Source organism: Rana temporaria, chromosome 12 (genome assembly GCF_905171775.1).
Source record: "Rana temporaria chromosome 12, aRanTem1.1, whole genome shotgun sequence".
Lineage (NCBI taxonomy): Eukaryota > Metazoa > Chordata > Amphibia > Anura > Ranidae > Rana > Rana temporaria.
The window spans coordinates 113,952,274-113,978,634 of NC_053500.1; the positions used below are offsets into that span (position 1 = coordinate 113,952,274).

At 45.5% G+C, this 26,361-nt stretch overlaps 1 protein-coding gene across 1 annotated transcript; it reads right to left on the reverse strand.

Moving 5' to 3' along the window:
• Positions 1-875: 875 nt before the first annotated feature.
• On the reverse strand, positions 876-24,276 carry DNTTIP1 (deoxynucleotidyltransferase terminal interacting protein 1). The gene is made up of 15 exons (XM_040330262.1): positions 24,107-24,276; positions 21,163-21,233; positions 20,069-20,165; positions 16,549-16,647; positions 16,396-16,458; positions 14,793-14,849; positions 14,691-14,709; positions 14,198-14,209; positions 13,967-13,991; positions 13,791-13,836; positions 9,494-9,552; positions 9,345-9,405; positions 6,047-6,118; positions 3,094-3,149; positions 876-1,167 (listed from the first exon to the last, which is right to left on the reverse strand). Exons 1-15 carry the CDS (start codon positions 24,188-24,190, stop codon positions 1,059-1,061), a joined length of 930 nt encoding a protein of 309 aa, XP_040186196.1. The 5' UTR covers positions 24,191-24,276; the 3' UTR covers positions 876-1,058.
• Between the last annotated feature and the right edge of the window lie 2,085 nt (positions 24,277-26,361).

A 26,361-nucleotide genomic window follows, 5' to 3' on the forward strand; every position in this document is an offset into this window, starting at 1 on the left:
CATAGGGGTGGGCTCAACGTTTTTTTGTGGGCGGGGGGTCACAGAAAGTGATCAGGCGGCTGTACAGGTGCCTGATCCCTTTCATAAGCCGACAGTTTATGGAAAAAAGGTTAATGAGGAGCAGCACACTGCATTTTGGTGTAAATGGATCCCTAGTCATGGTGATGCAGAGAGCAATAATCATTTTTACATGCAGTTATGCTTAAAGTGGATGTAAAGCCACTCTCATCCTTTCTAACTACTGCCATAGTGCTGATCTATAAGGATATAGATGCCTCCTGCATGTATCCTTACCTGTCAAATGTCTCTCCTCTGTCTGTTATAAGAACTGAAAAACTGCAGATTCTGTGGGTGGATCTGTTGTCTGGAGCTCTGTGGGTGGAGTCATGATGTCAATAGACGCCCCGCCCACCTCTACACTCCCCTTATCAACATGCATTTTCTCTTGTGTATTCCTTACACTAAATTCTGCTATGATCACTAACATCCAGTCAAAATCCAGAAAAGTAACCACATGACTTCAGAAAAGGAGTGGGGGTGGGAAATAAAAAATAATGCCTGTCTCCAGGCCAGTGCATGACATATGTAAATAACCTGTCACTCACAGCAAGGGGGCGGAATGGACCAAGGTTTTTCTCTGCAAGTCCGGTTTATTTCACGGAGAAAAAAAAGAGGATTGCTCAGAGCTGGATATTAACTCTGTGTGGCAAGACTGGGCACAGATGATAGGAAATCTTATACTCTACATTGTGCACAGCAAAAAAGAAATACCTTTTTTTCGGGTTTACATCCACTTTAAGAACCAATAAGATTACAGTTTACCATAGTCAAATGAGACGGGATGATTTTTGAATAGTCATTGCCATGAACTACCCCCCCTCCTTTTTTTTTTTTTTTTTTTTTTTTTAATCATCACTGCTTTTTGCCCCACCATTACTGAGCACTTTATTGTCATTTGGCCATGATGGCTTTGTAAAATAGCTTTTATCATTATGAAAGTCAACCACATTTCAAGAAGATAATTCGAGGAGTGTCAGAGTTAACACAACATTTGGCAGCTACTCCTGTTCCGTCCGCACCAGCTCCATGTACTTTTTCATCTTCACAGTCATCCAAAGTGGAACGACAAATTGCTTCAACTCATCTAGCCTCAGCTCCAACGAGTCTCTGTAATAAAACCATCCACAAATGAGGGAGAGAGAAAAAAATGCAGAAGTGGAAAAATGAGAAATCAGTGAAAGACTCCCAGACATGAAATTATAAATGTTTTTTGCACTTAAAGCACAGGAAACCTTTACTGCCCCTTTTCCCAACAGGTTGGTAGTAAAATCTATAATACATACACATCTATCTATCTATATATACACACACACACACACACACACACACGTGTGTGTGTGTGTGTGTGTGTGTGTGTGTGTGTGTGTGTGTGTGTGTGTGTGTCTATATATACGCGTGCGTGCATACTCGATCGATAGATAGAGATATATACATACACACACACACACACACACACACACACACACACACACACACACACACACACACACACACACACACACACACACACACACACACACACACACACACACACACACACACTATAGCCACCACTGCTACGCCTTTGCTCCTGGCAGACGTCCATTAAGACGAAACACGCATAGAATGGAGCCTAGCGGTGATGCAATTGCGTCCATCGTGTTGAATAGAGTGGTGGTTTGTTTGAAATTAGGGTTGTCCCGATACCAGTATCGGGACGATACCGAGTAAATGCCCCTGATGCCTGAATAGAATACTTGCCCCCGCCACCGCAAAGCCGCGTTAATCAAGTGCGGGGAACATTACAGCTTTCGTATGAATAGCTGTATCCCCGCCGCGCCGTGTATAGACACTCCCCCTTGCGCAGGATTGGATGGATGTCCAATCCCGAGCAAGGGGGAGTGTCTATACACGGCACGGCGGGGATACAGCTATTCAAACGAAAGCTGTAATGTTCCCCGCACGCTGATTAACGCGGCAGAGGCGGCATCATCCAGGTATGGGGGACATGGCTGGATATATGTGGGGGGGACATGGCTGGATATATGTGGGGGGGACATGGCTGGATATATGTGGGGGGGACATGGCTGCAATATGTGGGGGGGACATGGCTGCAATATGTGGGGGGGACATGGCTGCAATATGTGGGGGGGACATGGCTGCAATATGTGGGGGGACATGGCTGCATATGTGGGGGGACATGGCTGCATATGTGGGGGGACATGGCTGCATATGTGGGGGGACATGGCTGCATATGTGGGGGGACATGGCTGCATATGTGGGGGGACATGGCTGCATTTGGGGACACATTTAAAAAAAAGTATCGGCGAGTACATGAAAAAAAAAGTATCGGTACTTGTACTCGGTCCTAAAAAAATGGTATCGGGACAACCCTATTTGAAATATCTAAATCTACAGACGGTCTTGCGAATAGATTTACCCCTGCTTTTGAAATAATGAAGGCACAAAGTTTGGTACACTATAGAGTTTTTCCATGCGATTTCTTTAAGGAGTGCTGTCAATTCCATTGATGCTGAAAACCATTGTCTGGGGAAGTGCTGAGTGCATAGAGGGTTGCATACGTCCACCTGGGAGTTGGCTGGTAAATGCTGAGCTTGCTTGGACCTCCATGGTTTTGGGGTCTGAGAGCCCGGTTTGCAGCCTTATTACTTCTTTGGTGGGGAAACTCTATATTTACTATTACAACACAGACGACATATGATTGCACATCTGTGGGAGATTATTTTGTGTGGATTATTCAGTCACGTGTGGGGCCTTATTTACATCTGTTGGATTTTCTGTTTCACAAGTTTAAATATTTGATTCACATATGAAATGTTATTTTTTTTTGAACACTAGCATGATAATTTGATCTTAAAAAGGATAGGATTTATTTTTTTAAACACATTGAGGCAGTGCAACACAATTTTTTATTATTTATGTGTTTTGTAAAATTATACTTTCACAATATTGTAGCATGTCAGGAATAAATTCATAAAGACATGAAAAACCAGTCCAACATCTGCTTTAACTAAATGCTTTATATATCCTTACCTATACTCATCAGTGGTTGCTAAATCTAGAATATCTTGGTCCAAAAGAAGGTACACCTACAACAAACAGTGTTAGTATTATTGGTTTTATATTAATACAATGAAAGGTCAGGTAAACATTAAAAAGGCAAATGACTGATATAAATTAAAATGCCGTATTTATAAGCGTACAACACGCACTTTTCCCCCCTAAAATAGAGGTCAAAACATGGGTGCGTGTTATACCCTGATATGTACCTGGCTGCCTGGGGGGTGTTAGGCCGTGAGCACTGCCGGATCTCCCGTTTACTGCCCGATCAGTCACACAAAGTCCAGCTTCCTGGTTGACTCATAGGATAGATGCCACTTGTTCTGGCATTGGACCGGTGTTCTGTCTATCATAGGAGCCGTCCAGGAGGCGGGACTGTGTGTGACAGAGTGCCGAGTTGACAGAAGATCCGTCTGTGTAATCCGGCAATGGCGAGGCTGCAGATGGGCACTGCACCGAAGGGCAATGGAGAGGCTGCAGGTGGGCACTGATTAGGCTGCATTAATAGGCAATGGTGAGGCTGCATTAATGGGCACTGATCCTTATTTTGCTTCAAAAAAGTTCTTAATTTAAAATAAAATACTAACCCCTGAGATAGCTCTCCTTTCTATGTAGCAAGGATCTATAGCCTCTCAGAAACAATGTATTTTACGCATTTTTCTATCAGCAGCCAGACAATTGATCCCCCTTTTCTGGAAGACAACCACCCCCCCCCCCCCATTATCCCTATGGGTCTCTACAGTAAATGACATCATGAGAATGGAGGAAATGTTAGCACTCAACAACAACACTTTGGACAAATATAAGGTGTTGTGGTCAGTCTAGATACACTTCTTTTCCTCAGATACCCTGGCTGGCATACCCTCTCTTCCTCCAAGCCCAACTCTGCCACCACCATGACCTTTCCCTAAAGAAGTAGGGATACCCCTCATTTACCAACTTACTGTCCTTCCATCCCAGGCTCTCCCGGCAGACCCCCCCCTCTCTCTAACCTTTTCTGCCTTTATCTTTCTCCCCCTTTCTCTTTACCTCCTGATCTTCTATAGTTGGCATACATTGAATCCAAACCGATTCATTAAACCTGTGGGCTCAAGCGCCGCTGTAGGCGATAGCCATTTGGCGCGCTCGTTACCACTTGCTTAGGCTTCATTTCCATGGATGTTTTTACAGCCACTTTCTTTAGCCTTTTTTACAGCTTAAAAACGCCTGTCAATGTTTTAGTTTTTTTCTATATTTTTTTTTTCTGAGCTGGAGCTTTAAAAACGCAGCGGTAGCGTTTTTGAGCGTTTTTACAGCTCTACTCTGGAGCTTCAGAACGCACTGGTCCTGGTTTTTTTTTGCAGCTTAAAAACGTCATGGTGGGCATGAGGCCATAGACTAACATGGAGAGCTGTTTTTAAGCTGCAAAAAACGCTCAGAAAAGTGGCTGTAAAAGTCCATGGAAATGAAGCCTTATAAGTGATATGTCAACCGAATTGCTGATGTACTGTTTATTCTGCCAATAAAAAAACATTTTCAACTCTAAAATAAAAACGTTTTTTCCTTAACCACTTCCCGACCGCCGCATGTATATGTACGTCCACAGAATGGCACGTACAGGCAAATGGGCGTACATGTACGTCCTTGCCTTTCCGCGGGTCGGGGGTCCGATCGGGACCCCCCGCTACATGCGGCGGTCGGGTTCAATCGGGGAGCGATCCGGGACGACGGCGCGGCTATTCGTTTATAGCCGCTCCGTCGCGATCGCTCCCTGGAGCTGAAGAACGGGGAGAGCCGTATGTAAACACGGCTTCCCCGTGCTTCACTATGGCGCTGCATCGATCGTGTCATCCCCTTTATAGGGAGACACGATCGATGACGTCAGTCCTACAGCCACACCTCCCTACAGTTGTAAACACACACTAGGTGTACACTAACTCCTACAGCGCCACCTGTGGTTAACTCCCAAACTGCAACTGTCATTTTCACAATAAACAATGCAATTTAAATGCATTTTTTGCTGTGAAAATTACAATGGTCCCAAAAATGTGTCAAAATTGTCCGAAGTGTCCGCCATAATGTCGCAGTCACGAAAAAAATCGCTGATCGCCATTAGTAGTAAAAAAAAAAAAATTAATAAAAATGCAATAAAACTATCCCCTATTTTGTAAACGCTATAAATTTTGCGCAAACCAATCGATAAGCGCTTATTGCGATTTTTTTTACCAAAAATAGGTAGAAGAATACGTATCGGCCTAAACTGAGGAAAAAAATAATTTTTATATATGTTTTTGGGGGATATTTATTATAGCAAAAAGTTAAAAATATAGATTTTTTTCTCAAAATTGTCGCTCTATTTATGTTTATAGCGCAAAAAATAAAAACCGCAGAGGTGATCAAATACCACCAAAAGAAAGCTCTATTTGTGGGGAAAAAAGGACGCCAATTTTGTTTGGGAGCCACGTCGCACGACCGCGCAATTGTCTGTTAAAGTGACGCAGTGCCGAATCGCAAAACCTGGCCTGGGCATTTAGCTGCCTAAAGGTCCAGGGCTTAAGTGGTTAAACTTCACTCTTAAAATTAAGGTGCGCGTTATACCCCGATAAATACGGTATATAAAATAAAACCTAAAAGGAATTGTTTTCTAAAATACCTGAACTTAGAAAGCACATAAAAACAAATTTAATTGGTTTTATTGTGACAAAAACTTTACAAGAAACCAGATTTTTCAGTTCAGTGTCTGCAGGTCATCAATGTAAATGTGTGTTCTAAGACCTGGGCAAATTTGGTGACATAAAAGTTAAAAACTCACTTCACCCAATAGTCATTTCAGTAGTATAAGTGGAGGTCATGGGCTAAATTATTCCCTGGTGTTTTTATTCTTTCAGGACGCAAGTGGTATAATCTGCTGCCCTTGTCACAGGGTCTCACTCATGCAATAACATACCATTTTGCCACCTGTGGCTTTCATGTGCTGCTGTTCTGTCAGCCACTGCTTGTCCTGGGCATCAGCTGCATACTGCAAATTTAAAAAAATAAGTATATGAGCTACATTTAAAGAGACGACCCACTTTTTTTAAATCGCAAACATGTCATACTTACCTGCTCTGTGCAGTGGTTTTGCATAGAGCAGCCGTAACCCATGTCTTCTCGGGTCGCCCTCCAGCCGAATGCCCCCATAGAAAGCAGCTTGCCATGGGGGCACTCTAGCAGGCTCGCTCCTGAGCCACTGCTCTGTGCATCCATTCACACACAGAGTGCTGCTGGACCCCACCCCTACTTTCTCCTCATTGGCGCTCTGGCTGTGATTGACAGTAGCGGGAGGCAAAGGCTCCCATTGCTCTCTTAGCCAATGAGGAGGGAGAGACCCAGGAGAGCCACTGCTCTCATACACATCGCTGGATCAAGATGGGGCTTAGGCAAGTATTAAGGGGGGCTTGGGGAGGGATCTGCACACAGAAGATTTTTTACCTTTATGCATAGAATGCATGAAGGTAAGAAACCTTGAGCCTTTATAGCCACTCTAACCTGTTGGTTCTAAACAGCAAAGCTACAATGATTAGTATCGTAGTATGTTAACCACTTAAGGACCGCCTCCTGCAGATATACGTCGGCAGAATGGCACGGCTGGGCAGAGGCATGTACCTGTACGTCCCCTTTAAGTGCCCAGCCGTGGGTCGCGGGCGTGCGCCTGCGACCCTGTCCGAAGCTCCGCGGCCCCGATCGCCGCCAGTGTCCCGCGATCGTTCCTCCGAAGCTGAAGAATGGGGAGAGGTGTGTGTAAACACACCTTCCCCGTTCTTCACAGTGGCAGCTTCATTGATCGTGTGTTCCCTGATCAGCGAGTTACCTCGTTAAGCGATTGAAATGCCTCTAAACTCAGCTTCTGAACCCATTTTTTTTTTGCTTTCCAAAAAAAAAAAAAAAAAAACCTCTAAACTCAACTGCCTAGAAACTACTGTAAACGACCCTGTGTACATGTACTGATAAGATCACATAGAGGAGAGTTCAGGAGCAGTTGGAAAAAAAAATGCCCAACTGCTCTTAAACGTCCGTTTTACCAGCAGCAGTGTACATGAGGCCTAAAAAGGTAAAAACAAAACAAAAAACAAAACATATCTATACTTACCTAACAAAACTCCTCTTCTCGGGTCCCCCGCCGGCACTACTGGCCCCTCCTCTCTGTCCAGTGCCCCCATGGGAAACCGCTTCCCATGGGGGCACTCGTGCGTGACTGACACAGACAGAAGGATTCTGCCCTGCCCCCCGTCACTGGCTTTGATTGACAGTAGCAGAAACCAATGGCCCCCGAAGCACCAGCAAAGCCAGCGAGACCCAAAAAGGAAGAGAGAGAAGATCTTGAGACGAGCACAGCGCTGGATCGAATGAGGGCTTGGGTAAGTGAAAGGTGGGGGGCTGTGATGGGGGATGCTGATGCCTAAAAAAAAAAAATGTTGCCTTAATGCAAGGAATGCGTTTAGGTTAAAAATGTTTAGTCTTTTGAACCACTTGATCACTGGGCACGTAAACCCCCTTAATAACCAGACCAATTTTCAGCTTTCGGTGCTCTCACAATTTGAATGACAATTACTCAGTCATACAACATTGTATTCAAATGAAATTTTCGTCCTTTTTTTCCACACAAATAGAGCTTTCTTTTGTGGCATTTAATCACCGTTGGTTTTTTTATTTTTTGCGCTATAGGGGAAAAAAAGACTGAAAATTCTGTAAAAAAAATTAATTTTTCTTTATTCCTGTTATAAAATTTAGCAAATTTTGTATTTTTTCTTCATTCTTTTGCATAAATGTGAAAGATGAAGTTACGCCGAGTAAATAGATACCCAACATGTCACCCTTCAAAATTGCACATGCTCGTGGAATGGCGCCAAACTTCGCTACTTAAAAATCCCCATAGGCGACGTTGCAGGGTATTGTGGGGTATTGCAGAGTAGTGTGGGGTATTGCAGAGTATTGCACAGTATGGGTATAGGGCAGGGATGGTGGAGCAGGGATGGCTGGCTGGATCTGTGACTGCATGTGTCACAGATCCAGCCCACAGCACTCGTGCTGCATCTGCTCTCTCCCCCCCCCCCCCTCTCCTCTCACACTGTACCGTTCGGTACAGAGAGGGGAGGGAGGAACCGGCGTCATCACATGATGCCGGTTTGTTTACAAGTGATCGCTCCGTCATTGGACGGAGCGATCACGTGGTAAACCGCCGCTATCAGCTGCGATTTACCGTGATCCGTGATGCGCCGGGTCCTCCGTACCCGGCGGTCACGGACATTCCTGTGTGCGCGCCCCAGAGGGCGCGCGGGAGCGCGATTCTGGGAGGACGTCCATGGACGTCCTCCCAGAGTTAAGCAAGCGCCTTGTAGACGTATATCATCTATAGGGCGGTTGTTAACTGGTTAAGTAGTTTCATTGCCTTGGCAGTTGGCAGGGTTGAGCCATAAAGATTTGGAATTTCAATGCCTAGTAATAAACCAAAGGGGGGCAGAGGAGAAAACATTTCTAGCAAATAAAAAGGTAACCACAAGCATCTTTTAATTTAAAACGGAGTGCAGGTTAAAAGGGGTTGTAAAGGTACAATCGTTTTTCCTAAATAGCTTCCTTTACCTTAGTGCAGTCCTCCTTCACTTACCTCGTCCTTAGATTTTGCTTTTAAATGTCCTTATTTCTTCTGAGAAATCCTCACTTCCTGTTCTTCGGTCTGTAACTCCACACAGTAATGCGAGGCTTTCTCCCTGGTGTGGAGAAAGCCTCTTGAGGGGGCGAGCAGGAGTGTCAGGACGCCCACTAACACACAGCTCCTTTCTCTATCTGCCCGCCCCCTCAAGAGGCTTTCTCCACACCAGGGAGAAAGCATTGCATTACTGTGTGGAGTTACAGACAGAAAAACAGAAAGTGAGGATTTCTCAGAAGAAATAAGGACATTTAAAAGCAAAAATGGAAGGATGAGGTAAGTGAAGGAGGATGGCACTAAGGTAAAGGAAGCTATTTAGGAAAACATTTTTTACCTTTACAACCCCTTTAACTAAGACGGGCATCTTACCACCCATCACCTCCAATGAAACATCTTCTCATCTCTTAGAGGTTCTATATGACAATTGAACACTCATCCAGTTAATTCTAATCAGCACTGGATTTTTGGATTTGGATACCAGTGACTTTAAAATAAAGTAGGTCCTTTAGAATTATGTGACCTAATGATAGCATGTACTGTGTGTAAAATTATCAGTTACCTTAAACAGCTCTGGGTGTTTGGTATAAATCCGACCCCTGGTCCCTCCCATGCCTAGAGCCCTAGGAGCAAAACACACAACATGTCGGTTAAAGGGTATATGGCTGGGATGAATTACAATCTCTGAAAAATGACCGATATGCATCTTACTTATTGGCACGTGATCCCAGCACAAATGTCGTTTTCTCATCCAGTCTAGATGGATCCCACTATAACAAAATAATATAAAAAAAATAATATTTATTATGCCTGACCAGTGTAATTCAAAGAACAGCTGTCCTGAGCTGCATAAGGAGACTCGTTTCTGAAGGTAAAGCTTCAGAGCGCTCACCCTTATCCTTCTTCCTAACTAGATACCGAGTCAAGGACCTGGAATACTATATATATATATATATATATATATATATATATATATATATATATATATATATATATATATATATATACACATACACACACACACACACACACACACACACATATACACACACACACACACACACACATACACACACATACACACACACAGGGCTAGATTCAGCATTGATTTACGCCGGCGTATCTATAGATACGCCGCGTAAATTCAAAGCTGCGCCGGCGTATCTTTTTTCTGTATTCAGAAAGCTAGATACGCCGACATTAGCCCAAGATCCGACTGGCGCAAGTCTCCTACACCGTCGTATCTTAGGGTGCATATTTACGCTGGCCGCTAGGTGGCGCTTCCGTCGTTTTCGGCATAAAATATGCAAATGACCTAGATACGCCGATTCACAAATTTACGTACGCCAGGCGCTATTTGTTTACGTTAGGCTTTTTCGGCGTAAGGTTACTCCTGCTGTTAGAAGGCGCACGCAATGTAGTATGGCCGTCGTTCCCGCGTTGAAATTTGAATTTACGTCGTTGGCGTAACTCGTCCGTAAATGGGGCTGGACGTAATTTACGTTCACGTCGAAACCAATGACGTCCTTGCGGCGTACTATGGAGCAATGCACACTGGGAAATTCCACGGACGGTGAATGCGCCGTTTGGGAAAAACGTCAATCAGGTCGGGTCACCAAGAATTAACATAAAACACGCCCCCTCATCCTCATTTGAATTACGTGCGCTTACGCCGGCCCCATTTACGCTACGCCGCCGTAACTTAGGAGGCAAGTGCTTTGTGAATACAGCACTTGCCTCTCTAACTTACGGCAGCGTAGCATAAATACGATACGCTGCGCCGCCGTAACAATGCGTGCCCCTACCTGAATCTAGCCCACACACTCTCGAGTATAAGCCGAGGCACCTAATGCTACCACAAAAAAAAAAATGGGAAAACTTATTGACTCGAGTATCTGCATGCCTCACTATGCCTGTGTCCATGCTTCACTGTGCCTCACTGTGCCAATGCCTCACTGTGCCAATGACTAGACTGACGTTTAACATGGGAGTCTATGGAAGGGGTGCCCGGCTTTGAAAAATCAGTGCTCCCCAGCCGTAGGTTCCCCAGACAACAAACTTTGCACACTTGTAGAGGAGAAATGGGGCTATATGTGTGCCAAGTTCTGGGTCCAGGGGGACCTACGACTGGGTCCCCAAAGTCACCTGAAAAATTACCGTTTAACATAGGAGTCTATGGAAGTGGTGTTCAACTTCGAAAAATCGTTGCTCCCTGCACAACAAACTTTGCACACTTGTAGAGGAAGAGTAGGGCTACATGTGTGGCAAGTTTGGGGTCCAGGGGGACCTACCGTCAGCCGGTACCGGGTCCCCAAAGTCCGGGAGATCAGGTCCAAAAAGGTGACTCGAGTATAAGCAGAGGGGGGCATTTTCAGCACAAAAAAAATGTGCTGAAAAACTCGGCTTATACTCGAGTATATACGGTAAGTGTTTCTTGGTCAATGACTCTCCAAGTAGCGAAGGAAAGGTAAAAGAAGACAGCCCATAGCTTGAAACTGCAAACACACGTCAGCCACCATACTTTATTGTTTAAACAATACATTTTTATTTGTTTATAATGTACATCATTTAAAATTTTCGGTAACATAAGCTAGGACTATAAAAGATTGGTCGTTAACAGATACAGTAATAACCGCTTGCAACACAAGGAAGGGTTAACAGATGTATACTTCTATTCCAATAAAATTATGAATTCCTAAATGAATTGCTCTGATAAAGATGAAAACATTTTTGAAGCCTTTTTAAACAAAAAAAACAGCGCTCCTTCCTGTGGAGTAGAGTGTTAAAGCCCCTGGCGCAGGTATAGGTGTGCGCGCCGATTCGTTCAGACCCTATGCTATGTAACTTTCGACAAAAGTTATCTCTAGAGAGTCTGAGCCTACACCCATGCTCACTTGGCTGGGATGGCCTCCCATGGCCTGGGAACACCTCAAACTTCCCTGCAGGGTGTGAGGGCCACAGGAGATATTGGAGTTCCGTATGTCCATAGGCAACAGGGTTTTCTATTTTTATATTATGTATTTTAATTGTTTTTCTCATGTACGAGTTGGCTATTGTGCTACTATTTAATTTGCTAAAACAACTGACTGTACCCTTTTTGTGAGCAACGTTTACTTGTTTCTGTAAACGCTCTTTTGTTTTGTACTTCTACCTTAAAAATTTAAGAACAATATTGAAAATGGAAAAAAAAAAATAAAAAAAAAATTCATAGTTTGTTATAAAATTTTGCAAACAAGTAATTTTCCTCCTTCACTGATGTGCACTGATGAGGCTGCACTAATAGGCGAAAATGATAGGCACTGATTTGCACTGTTGGGAGTGCCGTGCCTATTAGTACAGATATCTCTTTAACACAAGCCGGTTATTGGCTCTCTTCTTCCCTTACGCTGTCAGCGTGAGGAAAGATAACCGGCTTGTGTTTACATCCATGATCAGCAGTCATTGAACCCATCTAATTACGTGGTAAAGGGCCGATATGATTGGCTTTTTACTTCGATCTGTGATCAGTCGAGTTGGAAGGACTCGCCGATCACAGAGCACGCCACAGCACGATCATGGGAGGACGTCAATAGATGCCCTCCTGGCAAAGTAAGCCCACACTGTAACTGTCATTCGACTATAGAGTGGGCGGGAAGAGGTCAAACGCAGATCAGAGGGAAATTAAAGCTAGGGTTCCGCGGGAATACAATTTTTTTTTTCTAGGTTATTCTCCCGCTGTTACCATAGCAAATCGTGTACTCACCAGACCGATTATTGCAGCCGCCGCCATTCTCATTTCCCCGCAAAAGTTAATTTATAAAAATGATAGATGGACGTTTCCATCTTAGTTGTGGGCACTCTGAAGCCCTCCAGGATTTCCTTCCGGGATGCGGTGAATGCTGATGTCCCAGCATTCACCGCTCTATCCCGCGCATGCGCAGTGTTGACGGCGAGCCGCGCCGAGCCACGTGACCTGCGAGATAACGCGGGATTACAGCACAGCGCGTCTCCTGGGATTCTCATCACTCACTCCCAGGAGACATAGCGCTTGTCAAGGAAAATCTAATACACGCCCACTCCCGCGGGGAAACGCTGATTGACAGAACATAAGAGCTGGATTACAAAGGTAAAAATGCAGATTAAAAAAAAAAACGTATTGTGTATAGTGGATGGGTAATGGTTTAATTAAGCTTAACTTGTAATTTAGGGTGAACCTCCGCTTTAAACAGAATTCAGATGCACCTGTCAAATATTTCTGGGCAATTGTAAAGGTCTCGCGCTGCCGCCAAACGGATGCCATGGAAAAACAAGCCCAAAGCCTGTTGACACAGGCCTTATTTATTTTCATCTGTGTTTGCATCTGGCAGGGCAGGAAATATAGGGAAATCTCTCCAATGAAGGGATCCAAAACAAGGGAAGGAGAGAGAACTTCTGTTGTGTTATAAAAAAAAAATTCCATCTGTACCTTCATGTCTTTAGGCCCCTTTCACAGTTGCTGCGACCTGAAAGTTGTGCGAATTTGGCGTGACTTGAAGCAAAGCTTGTGTAATCTTGAGGTCTATGGACCTCAAGTCGCATCAAAGTCGGAACAAAGTAGTGCAGGGACTTTGAAGTCGCACAGATATGAACGGTATTCATTGGAAATCATGGGGTACGACTTGTCATGTGACTTTGCAGTTTCAAGTCGCACAACTGTGAAAGGGGCCTTATGACAACTTTATCCATAATAAACAAAAAAAATAAAAAAAGTTAGCTGTTAGTTGGAGTTAGGTTTTATATGTAGGGCACTGAGGAAGACAGGAACCACTGCATGAACACTCCTCCAGAGGAAGGGGACAATAACCTGAAATGATGATGATGATCCCAATGTAGCGATCTGTGACCCATATACCAGAATTAAAAAGAAAAATTGTAACTACTGCATATTTTGGGTCTGCTTGAAAGGAGACAAATTGTGTGCACCATTTTCATTTCAATAGCAAACATTAACATTTTCATCCAAAAAAGCATATTCACAATTTTTTTTTACCTTTGGCCCTTCACGTCGAATGGGATCGACCGTCTTGATTTTCAGCCTGTAGGGGAAAAAAGAAAATAACAGTAGACCATTTAATTGTGTTCATCTGTGAGACTGTGCTGCAAATGTTCATAATAATAATGCATTTGATAAAAAAAAAAAAAAAAAAAAAAAAAAAAAAAAAATACCCCAAAGTAAAAGCAGCTTTGTCGGCTTTTTTGTCAACTTTCCTCCATCGTTGGTTTGGTCAGATGTAATTTTTGCAGAAAAGTGTAAACAAGCTCCCCATCTATATACTTAATCCCAAAGCTTCATTAAGGCTACTTTCACACTGAGGCACTTAGCAGGCGCTATATTGCTAAAAATAGCGCCAGAAATAGGGCCTGCAAAGTGCCCTGAAAGAGCCTTTCCTTTCACACTGGAGAGGTGCGCTGGCAGGACAGTAAAAAAAGTCCTGCTAGCCACATCTTTGAGGCGCTGTAGGAGCGGTGTATAAGGGCAGACGGATTCTGGAAAGTAAATAATACATAGATCATCTGCCCTTACTCAAGATGCGGGGGGGGGGGGGGGGGTTCTAAGCGACTTCTCAAAATAAAACATGGAGATATGGATGGACTGGCGAGTTGGCTTTGAATAATGAAAATTAATTAAATAGTCCTTATGGTTTTTAGTGCTCAGATACAGAGTAGTGCCGCTTTAACTCTTCCCTAGTCGATCTACAATTTCACAAATATGGCTTGAGTTGGTCTTTAATTCAGGAAATCCTTGCTGATCACACCTGAAGTAAAATGAGACTAAATAGCCAATACAAGAGCATGATTCAGATAAAATCTAGGCCATTAATACTCGTATTACTACTTGTACTTACGATGCGAGTACCAAGGAATTTCGGTCATTGTGGGAGGTCTGTACAGGGGGGGCGCCCCTTTCTCTGTGGGAAAGACAGTCTTTAGATAAGGCCTTCTAGTGTAGACTAAATTACTGTATGTATTAATACTCTGAAGTCATACTAACCTTTTTGGGTATTGGACTCCTCCGCATGTTTGACTCCTCATCTACCTGTCTCGGTCGCTGAGCCAAAGACAAGGAAAACAGAAACTCAGATGCTACCAACTACTCAAAACATTTTATACAATTCTTAAAACAATAACCCTTTTTAGGGCTATAAATTCCTAAAGCTGAGCACAATTAGTGTTTAATTAAAATGAGCATAGCCAAGGTGTAGGTGCAACAAACTGATCCACGACTACCAAATTAACCAGAAAGGGGCTCCTGTTGTAAAACCAATTATGGCAAGCACAACTTAGATATTTCTTTCCCCATGGCTAATGCTTTATACAAGGTGTCCAAAGCACCTAACAAAGCAAAACGGTCATTAAAAAACACAGTGTGTGCTAGGCATTTTCTGGTGATCCATAATGTAGCCATAACTTCGACTCCTGCTGCTGCACCCTAAAAGACTGATGGTAAATTCAGTACTTGCACACACACTGCAAAGTTCAACCGTTACCCCCCCATATGACAGCCACTGACTGATTGACTTGCCCTTGTGGACTGTTATACTGTATGTGGGTAAAACTATTCGACCCCTTAGAAAAATTTTTGGTGAACATCGCCGTCTAATAGAAAAGGGAAAAGACAAAACATTGCGTTCCTCGGCATTTCATGGAATTCCACCAAAAGTCTACCATTGGATTACAAATCTGGGTTATACAGCAGACATTCAAACACCTCCTTAAAGCGGGGGTTCTCCCATAAATGTTTTTTTAACCTTTGATACCCTAAGATGCATGCTCATTTAGTCTAGGGGAATCGGCTAGTTGTTTTAAAATCCGAGCATTACTTACCGTTGAGGAGGGCGATCTTCTCCGCCACTTCCGGGTATGGGTCTTCAGGAGTGGGCGTTCCTTCTTGATTGACAGTCTTCCGACAGGCTTCCGACAGTCGCATACATTGCATCACGAGTAGCCGAAAGAAGCCGAACGTCGGTGCGGCTCTATACTGCGCCTGCGCACCGACGTTCGGCTACTTTCGGAAAATCGTGACGCGATCGATGCGACCGTCGGAAGCCTGTCAATTAAGAAGGAACGCCAAGTCCCGAAGACCCATACCCGGAAGTGGTGGAGAAGATCGCCCTCTACAACGGTAAGTAATGCTCGGATTTTAAAACAACTAGCCGATTCCTCTAGACTAAATGAGCATCCATCTAAGGGTAAAAAGAGCATTTTACCGGCGAACCTCCGCTTTAACCACGTCAATACCATGCACTTCCCACCCTTCATGCCCAAGCCAAAATTTCAGTGCTGTCGCTGTTTAAATGACAATTGCGTGGTCATGCTACACTGTACCCAAATTAAATTTTTATCATTTTGTTCCCACAAATAGAGCTTTCTCTCAGTGGTATTTGATCACCTCTGCGGTTTTTATTTTTTGCAAAATGAATAAAACACTGCACATTTTGAATAAAAAATTTTTTTTCTTTGTTTTGTGTTATAACATTTTGTAAATAAGTGTTCCTTCCATCACTGATGGGCACTGATAAGCTGCACTGACGAGATAGCACTTATGAAGTGGCACTGGTGGGTGACACAGATATGCAGCACTGAAATCATCTTACCTTCATCGCGGGAACCTCTATGCCAGTCTTCATTATCTTCTTGTCTGTAAAGAGACCCTTAGCCTGAATAAGATAAGAAATAGGACCAGTTAAACAAAAAATAAAATACAAAATAAGGTTAACAGATAGAGCAAACAAATATTATTGACTCGCCTGCTCAAGACAACTGCGGCATGTGTCACGGATTAGCTGCTCGGGGTCTACCTGATCCCCAACATTTTCTCTCACATTCAAAGCAGCTTTCTGAAAGAACTGAAAAAAAAGCAATAGAAATGAGTGAAAAATACTAGGACATCACTGAACAACTCTTTAAAGTGACCTTTGCTATTCAATTTGCTACCCCATTTCACCAGTGCATAGAGCAGGCATGTCCAAGGTCCAGCCCGAGGGCCAATTGCGGCCCGCGTTACGGTTTAATGTGGCCCCATTGGTAATTTGGGCATATATGTCTTTTGTAGCCTAGAAGGAATCCCAGAGCATCGCACATTCAGAGGCTGCATTCATGTCAATAGTGAGGCTGCATTCATGGCAATAGTGAGGCTGCATTCATGGCAATAGTGAGGCTGCATTCAGAGGCTGTACTCATGGCAGTGGTGAGGCCCTACTCATGGCAGTGGTGAGACTGTACTCATGGCAGTGGTGAGACTGTACTCATGGCAGTGGTGAGGCCGTACTCATGGCATTCTATACATGAATGTGAAAAACCTGTGCTGCAAAATCCCCCCCCCCCCCCTTTCACTTAACTGAACTTAATCTTATCCAGCAATGTGTGGTTCTCGCCACTGTCCCCCCTCCTCCTTGGGCAGATTAATAGCAGCGGGAGCTCTGCAAATGCCGTGCCGAGCAAGCGGGGCCGAGCTGCCCACTCTGTGTGAATTGATGCAGACAGGGCGGCTTGGAAGCGAGCACACACGGGTGCCCCCATGGAAAGCGGCTTTCCATGGGGGCACTTGCTGAAGAGGAGGAGTCTGGAGCACCAGCGGGGGGGACACCAGAAGAAGAGGAACAGGGTTGCTCTGTGCATAACCATTGAACACGTAAGTATAACGGGACAGATTCTGGTACATCGTACGTATCTCTGCGGCGGCGTAGCGTATGTCATTTACGTTACGCCGCCGCAAGTTTTTCAGGCAAGTGCTTTATTCACAAAGCACTTGCCTGTAAAGTTGCGGCGGCGTAGCGTAAAACACCCGGCGGAATTCAAATTCGGCGGATAAGGGGGCGCGTTTCATTTAAATGAAGCGCATCCCCGCGCCGAACGAACTGCGCATGTGCCGTCCCTAAAATATCCCAGTGTGCATTGCTCCAAATGACGTCGCAAGGACGTCATTGGTTCCGACCTGAACGTAAATGACGGCCAGCCCCATTCACGGACGACTTACGCAAACGACGTAACTTTTTAAATTTTCGACGCAGGAACGACGCCCATACTTAACATTGGCTGCACCTCATATAGCAGGGGCAACTTTACGCCGGGAAAAGCCTAACGTAAACGTCGTAACTTTACTGCGTCGGCCGCGCGTACGTTCGGGAATTCGCGTATCTAGCCAATTTGCATACTCAACGCGAAAATCGACGGAAGCGCCACCTAGCGGGGAAGAAAAAAATTGCAGTTACGATCCGACGGTGTAAGAGACTTACGCCTGTCGGATCGAATGGATATCTATGAGTAACTGATTCTAAGAATCAGACGCATAGATACGACGGCCCAGATTAGGACTTACGACGGCGTACATGGCGCTGCGCCGTCGTAAGTCCTTTGAGAATCTGGGCCAACATGTTTATTATTTCAATAAACAAAAAATGAAGCTTTAATATTTAGTGTAATACATGATTTATATAAAGCTGTATGTCCAAATCCTAAGGAAATATACACTTTGTTTTTTTATCGTTTTTGCTTCTGAATTCAAATTCTATTACTTTCAAAATGGGTCTGACCAGCCCCCTATGTGACGGTAAACTCAAGCCCACATCACACAACCTTATGGCCCTCCGGTGGTCCATTGAGTGATCAGATGACCAACAGATAATCTTTGTTCCCCCAATAAAAAGGCGGGCAAACATCTTAGGCCCCATACTCACGACCAAACATGTCTGCTGAAACTGGCCCGCAGGCCAGTTTCAGCAGACATGTTTGGTCGTGTGTGGGCGCGAGCGGGCCGAATTCCAGCAAACATTTGCCCGCCGGGCCTTTTCCCAGCAGACAAATATTCCTGGACTTGTTTTAAAACAGCCCGCTGGAATTCAGCCCGCTCGGACATGTACGGTCGTCAGTACAGACCTACCGTACATGTCCAGGCGCCCGCCGTCCCTCGCATGCGTCGAATGACTTCGACGCATGCGTGGAAGCATTTTAAAGGCGGGCCGCCCACGTCGCCGCGTCATTGTCGCGGCGACACCGCGTCATCGACGCGGCGACACCGCAGACACACCCCGCGTATTGTTTACGCGCGGACTTCTGTACGATGGTGTGTACAACCATCGTACAGAAGCCCTCTGGCAGACATGTATGGTGAAAACGGTCCGACGGACCGCTTTCACCATACATGTTTGTCCGTGTGTACCCGGCCTTATATTAAAGTGAGCTGGCATCACCATGACTCCATATGGCAGGAGGTAGATCCACTTTATTGAGGCATCAGGTGTCAATTAAAGTTACACTGCATTCTGTAGAAAGACCTCAATTTCCTGCACACTAATACTGCATTCATTTGATGTTGTATTGTTGGAAGTTTCCATGTGTGATGCAATAACCCGCATTACTTGACAGACATTCCTAGTGCGAAGCAATGACTGTAACTAACTGAAAGAGCATTGTGACCCCAGTTAATTCGGGGAGCATCTTCATGCCCATGTTGTCCAAGTTGTAAATCATTTGTGTTAACTGGTCAGGTGGAAAAGTCAGAACATTTCCATGTAAATGCAGCATTAATGTGGATGTAACCCGATTCATCAAATTTGACCTATGCACATATATCTGTAGTGCTTTATTATCTCTCTTCAAAGTCCTGCATGTTTGTGCCGTTTTGTTGTTCTGAGATGGGAGATAAAAGCAGCCTGAGATTTGTGTCGAGGGAGGTTGCTATAAATGGATTAGCAGAGAGCTTGACTTGTCACAAGACAGCTCTGAAAGTATCTTCGTTCTTTTACCAATGTGGAGGGGGGTGTGTGCCTTTCCTCCAATCAGCTGTCTCTCAGTGTAATCCAAGCCTTCTCTCAAAGGGCAGAATGAGAAAGTGAAAATTCTAACACGTGGCAAGAATCCTAAAGAATATGGCAAGATGAAGACAGCAGATGTAAACTTATACAGGGAGATTTGTTTCATCTCTGTGTATCATCCGAATCTGTTCACTGGGCATATGTGAGGGTTTACATCCACTTTAACCCCCTGGTCATCTAAGCCTAAAACCAGGAAGCATTCAGTCTTGAGCTTTTCCTAGTTCAGCAGCTACAAGCGAAATTCAGTTAATAATAGTCCACCAAGTCCTTTCTGCTGTGCATCATAAACCAATAATTGAATTTCTGGTCTAGATCATGTCATCAGCTTGGTTTTAAACCCCTTACTGCCATGTCCTATTCCACACACACCACTGGCTACCTTTAGGAAGAAAGCTGTGAAGTATGGCATACATCATGTAACGCCTTAAAGAAGCATCCTGTAGACATCACTTACCATCATGTACTTATTAAAAACATTCTGAATTTCCTCATTAATGCTTGGCTGTAGAACAGCACGAAGAAGATCCATGGACACAGCTGGGTCAGTAAAGCTGCAAAATATAATCAGAATTTCAAGACATAACTATAGCAAAAACAAGACTATGATTTATTTTATAATACAAAAAGCAAGTTATCAAACAATAAGGGTTTGAAGTTTACTATCTAGACTACAGTTGATAAAATGTGAAAGGCTTGTGCATGGATTTTAGAGCTGAAATCCCGTCAAAGAGTTAAAACACAAATTAAATGGGTTGTAAAGGTAAAAGTTTTTTTCATCTTAATGCATTCTATGCATTAAGGAAAAAAAATATCTGAGGATTAGCCTTCCCCCCGCCCCCCCCCCCCCATTTACTTACCTGACCGCTCGGAAGTCCCACGCCGTGAACGCACTTGCTTCTCAGCCAGGCTTCTCGGCTCATTCATTGCTTGATTGAAAGCAGCGCAGCCATTGGCTGGCACTGCTGTGAATCACATCCAATGACGCGGCCCGCCAGGTGGCGGGGCCGAGTGATACAGTAAGCGCCTATGGCCACCGGCTCTAACACAGGAGCGCGCCCGCAAGAACTCATCACCATGCTCGCTCGCATAAAAGGTGATGAGTTCTTGCGAGGGGGAGCCGATGAGGCATTGAAGTCAATAGGACTGGATGCACTTTGCTGTCTGTATCCCCTTTGGAAGTAGTTATCTACCCAAAAGAGCCGATTTGTAAAATAACCTAGTGGAGTTTCTTACTATTTTAAATTCTAAAGACATCCCAACAAAGCCAATCAGCCTACGGCTTTCTGAGCAGCCAGATTAAATGATAAAAGGTTCCCTTTAAATTCTGTATGTATATTGTTTGTGTTCGCATGCAGACATTTTGAATGAATTAATACGACAATTCTAATCAATAGGAAAGTTTAACTAACTGGCAAAAACCAGCAGAAGAGGCACAGCTAAGCTATGTAAATCTGAAAATGCAGTGATCATTGCAGGAAGAAAAAGACCAACACTTATCCTCCAAAAATATTTCCGTACATATACGCTTTTTTTGGCTCATTCTCCTACCTGACTGATACATGAGCACGCCGTCCTCTGCGCTGAACCTGACGATGTTTAATCATGATGTTCCAGGGGCTCTGAGAAATGAAACAGACATTGTCAGTTTTTACTGAATGCAATATAAATAAAGCTATGAGACATGTACAAATTATGAGACATGTACAAATAAAGTCCTGTAGTTGGGATTAAACTGTTGACCCCATGGCTGCCAGGCGGAAAGGCTGGTTTCACATGGGCAGTCCGATTAGGTTTTTCAGGCGGAACTGATCAGACCAGCCATTGTTCTCTATGGATCGGGAAATGTCAGCGAACACCTTCCAGCATCCGATCTGATCCTGTCCGCCAAAAACAGACGGATGGGGATCCATTCCCAAACTGTCTGGTGGATCCGATCAGTTTGGATGACAAGTCTGATGGAAATGGACAGGCAGTCCATTTCCATCTGACAGCCCCATACAAAACAACAGGGCTGTGTCCGTGTCTGCACTGCATAGCAGACACGGACCTGCCATCCCCCTGCTCAGAGGAGAGATCCCCTGCTGAGCAGGCGGGTGCAGATTAAAGAGGTTGTAAAGGTTCAGTTTTTTTTTATTTTTAAAACAAACATGTCATACTCACATCCACTGTGCAGTTGGTTATGCACAGAGTGGCCCCAATCCTCCGCTTCGAAGGTCCTTCAGTGACACTCCAGGCTCCTCCTATTCTTGAGTGTGCCGTCGGAGAATCGCTCTTCTATGGGACACCGGTGTGGGCACACTCCCTGGTCCTGCTGCTTCATCTGTTGACACAAACAGCAGGACTCGGCTCCGCCCCCAGGATCATTGGATTCGATTCACAGCAGTGGGAGCCAATGGCTGTGCTCAGGGGTCAAGTCCTGGGGAAAAAAGTGTGGGAACTCCCACCCAAGATCCACTCCCCCACCAAAAAATAAAAAATGATACGCTCATATGCATAATTACTAAACCGCATGTTTTTGGGTTTTTTTCAATCCACTGTACCTTTGTAATCCTTTATGTTACTGGCTGCTTCCTGTATATGGATTCATCGGGTAGTGTGCGGGTATTCCATCACTTCCTTGATGCCGCAATGTCTCCTGGGAGCTTTTGTCATTGTTCCCAGGAGACATTGCGGAGGTCTGCCGCGAGTTATCACGGGAAGCAAGTTCTTTCTAAATCCCACGATAACTCGCGGCAGACCGCCGCAATGTCTCCTGGGAACAATGATAAAAGCTCCCAGGAGACATTGCGGCATTGAGGAAGTGACGGAATATCCGCACACTACCAGATGAATCCATATACAGGAAGCGGCCAGTAACAAAGGATTACTAAGGTTCGCCTGCCCCTGACAGTGACTCGAGCTGGGCATCGCCGCTTAGTGAAGGATTGGTTCGGGCGGCTCGGCTGCTCTAGTCCTGCAAAGGGAACTGCGTTCCTGCTGTGAAAAAAGTGCAGGTACTCTGTTCCCACCCGTTCCCGCAGGACTTGAGCCCTGGCTGCACTGCTATCAATCTATCAAAACAGGACACAAGACACTGGCTGGAGCTGATGTGCTCGTTCCCGTTGCAGGATTTATGGGGGTTAAGGTAAGTATAAGGGGGGCGCTTCTTCAGTAAAGAAGGTTTTTCACTTTAATACATAGAATGCATTAAGGTGAAAAATGCTGGGAATTTACAACCCCTTTATGGAAACCACCCATGTGAAACCAGCCTAAACCACTGTAATGCCTGTATAAAACTTGCACTATTCATTCCTAGAATGTAAAGTGTTCTGTGACTGGAGGTGACAGATGGTAAAAATGTGGTTGAGCTGAGATTTTACCACCCCTCAACTGCTCTCCCTTTATCTGGGATGGCAGCGTGGCTGCGACAGGAATTATACCCCATTGCGCTCAGCGGGCACTACCTCCTATTCAAGTCATTGGGCCGTGCTGCAACATCCACGCAGTTGCAGCCTGGTGGTTCGCCATTTAGAGGGTTAAAATAAGTGGCGAGAAGGCAATACGCCTCCTCACTGCCTGTCTTTTGCTCTCTAAACAGCGTTCCTCTTTCGGATCGGTCTTCAGAGAGCATCTGACAGGCATTAAGGAGGCGTATTGCCTTCTCACCACCTATTTGAACCCCTTAAATGCCAGACTACCAGTTAAAGGGGAGGTTCACCCTAAAAACGACTTTCTATTATTACATTGGCCCCCCACATTACAATACAATTATGCCTATTATGTTTTTTTTTGTGCTGTACATACCTTGGTACAGCTAATTCACCCGTGGCTTCCGGGTTGCGAGTCCCGTGGGAGTGGGCGTTCCTAACATGCTGTTGATTGACGTGAGGACCAAAAATGAGCTCCCCCCGTCGCGTAAGCTGCGTCACGATTGCCGAAAGGAGCCGAACGGCGGTGCGCAGGCGCAGTATAGCGCCGACTCGCCGTTCGGCTCCTTTCGCCAATCGTGACGCAGCTTACGCAACGGGGGGAGCTCGTTTTTTGTCATCACGTCAATCAACAGCATGTTAGGAACGCCCACTCCCGCGGGACTCGCAACCCGGAAGCCACGGGTGAATTAGCTGTACCAAGGTATGTACAGCACACAAAAAAAACATAATAGGCATAATTGTATTATAATGTGGGGGGCCAATGTAATAATAGAAAGTCGTTTTTAGGGTGAACCTCCCCTTTAAGCAAGTGCAAATGAGGCCTTACAGTTGACTCTGCCTGTGTGTGCATCTTTATGTATAGGAGGATATAGAGTGAGAATCAATAGTGTTCACTGCAACAATCTGCAGACGATCTGTCATGGGACGACCTCCCATCTTCTATATATGAGTGCCTGCATGTCCGTGATAAGCATGCAGACAGGAAAGCAATGCACACACAGGCAGCAGCCATTTTCAGACTGCTTGTAGAATGTCCCGGAGGAGGGGCCGCACAGGTACCCAACAAGTGTCTCACTACTAACCGGTGAGGATCTCTCGGCGGGGTCCCCATCCTCCTCGCCCCCACTCTGGCTCCTCAGCTCCGGGTCTCGGCCGGTTCCCATCATCAGTGTCAGAAATCAGCAACCAACCCCGGACATCAATCACAACACGGGCGCGATGATGTCATCAGGACGCGCCGCCCTCCCGTAGCCATGGAAACGGACGGCTGTACCTGGAATGCTGTATGTATATAGTACTGACTGGGCCGAGGATGAGGTAGAGCTGTATCGTCAGCCACTGGTGTTGAAAGCGGAAAATGCTAATAAAATAATACAATAAAAGGATCTTATTAAATTACAACTGCAAGAGTTTTTTTGTGAAATGTTTATTACATTTTATATAAATAAAAATACATGACATGGTCTTTGTAATTGCAAGCTATCAGGATTTTGGGGTTGTGCCACACCAGAGATCCTAATAAAATATCAGTGGCAGACTGGCAACTGCTCGGATCCAAAGAATGGAAAACGTCCGCCCTCTGACAGAGTCCGATGTTCTGCCGTTAAATTGGCCAACTTGTCAGAAACTTCAACCACATCACTTCCAGTTTCTTTAAACCATCAATAATTGAAGATTTTGACAAATTGCTGTTTGGTCACAATACCAGCAACTGAATACAATCCGGTGCACGATATTATGAGAGGAGAGTGTTACTCCGCTCCGATACTACCTAACAAAATGGCCGCCTCCAAGGCGGTGACAACTTTGTCCTTGTAAGCCACTATGCTGTCAAAATAGCGAAATCTTCCTGTACTGGACTGTATTCAGTTGCTGGTGTTGTATCCCCTCTTTAATGTGGGAGCAACAAGGGGCATAGGGGTGGTGAGCGTAATAGGAACAACATTGGACTCACCGACTCCCCAGGTCAGACATGGAACGTCCATGGACGGCTGCTGGAACCCACGCGATGCGCTCCGGCCGGAGCGTTTCTTTCTCATTCGAGCACCGCGGGAAGTACGGGATCCTCCGGGGCCCTTCGACTCAGGGAACCGGGACTCGAAAAGGTAATCAGGAAGGTCGCCGTCATCAGTCAAGGAATCATCTGATAAGAGGTCAAAGTTCGATAACTGCAACTCTTCTGCTGGCAGGTAACCGCTGGGTTTGGCTGCTGTAGGGTCCCTCAGCCAGTCTGACGAAGAGTGCTGAGGAGGTAGGCCTCGACCACGGCCGCGGGAGGCTGGAGCAGGCTCTGCTCCTAGAGAGGCACACCACACGGAGACCGCTGTAGATTTGGCTGTCTCCGACGTGGTTTCGGCCTGGTTACAAGTCACTTCAGTTGAACTGGTCACGCTGGCTGGGTCACCTTCTTGGTCCGGGCCGTCCACGGGGCTTACCTCCAATGAGCGAGGTGGCGAGGCAGCCGAGGGCAGAGTCAAGGTGGACGATACTGAGATTATCTCAGGATCCCGGACTTCTGGTTCCACTATAGCTACCGACAGGGATGGCTCCGGCCATACGATCTCCTCCTCCGTGGTAATGGTGGCGGTGACAAAGTTCACCCGATACTCCTTTGGAGCTTGCGTGGGTGATGTGGCCACAAACAAATAGGCCCGGCAGCGCTGGCATCGCGCAAAAGGCTGTATCTTCACCGATAGGTCCCCGCAACAGGACAGGACAGGCCCAGCATCTCCGTTCCGGCACTGGATAGGAGCATGAACTGTCCTTGGGTGGACAAACGGACACCCGTATCTGTCACGGGCACCCCGGGCGGTGAAAACATGCTGAGAACCCTTGGTGAGGTAGTTGGAGACCTCAACCGCGGAACGGCAACACCCGGTTGCAGGGAGGCAGACATCACCATGCGGTTCTCCTTCTTTCCTGCGGATGGGCGGTGCTTTGCTGGCTTGGCGCGAAACTCTATTATACGTCCCGTGCAGGGGAGGGTGGCTCCTCCCACTTAAAAAACTTGTCCAGACACGTTGTAGGCGCGTGCTATGCTGCACGTACGCCCAAGCTTAGCTGTGCGAGGTTAACTCCCTCGCAGCCGGACAGTTCCAAAGACACGATACTCTTCGCGCTTTAGTAAATCACTACTTACTATTTCTGTTGCCAGTGGTAACAGCTAAATCCCGGACGAGCCCCCACGTGTAGCGCTACCCCCTCAGGAGCCGCTGGTTGTTGTTGGGATCGGCATATTAAGTTACCTTCTCAGTGTTGTCTAGGGGTGTAGTTGATGAATAGAGTAGAGTAGAGTAGTGAGCGAATGTTCAGTCAATCAAAGAAGGTTTTCAAATGC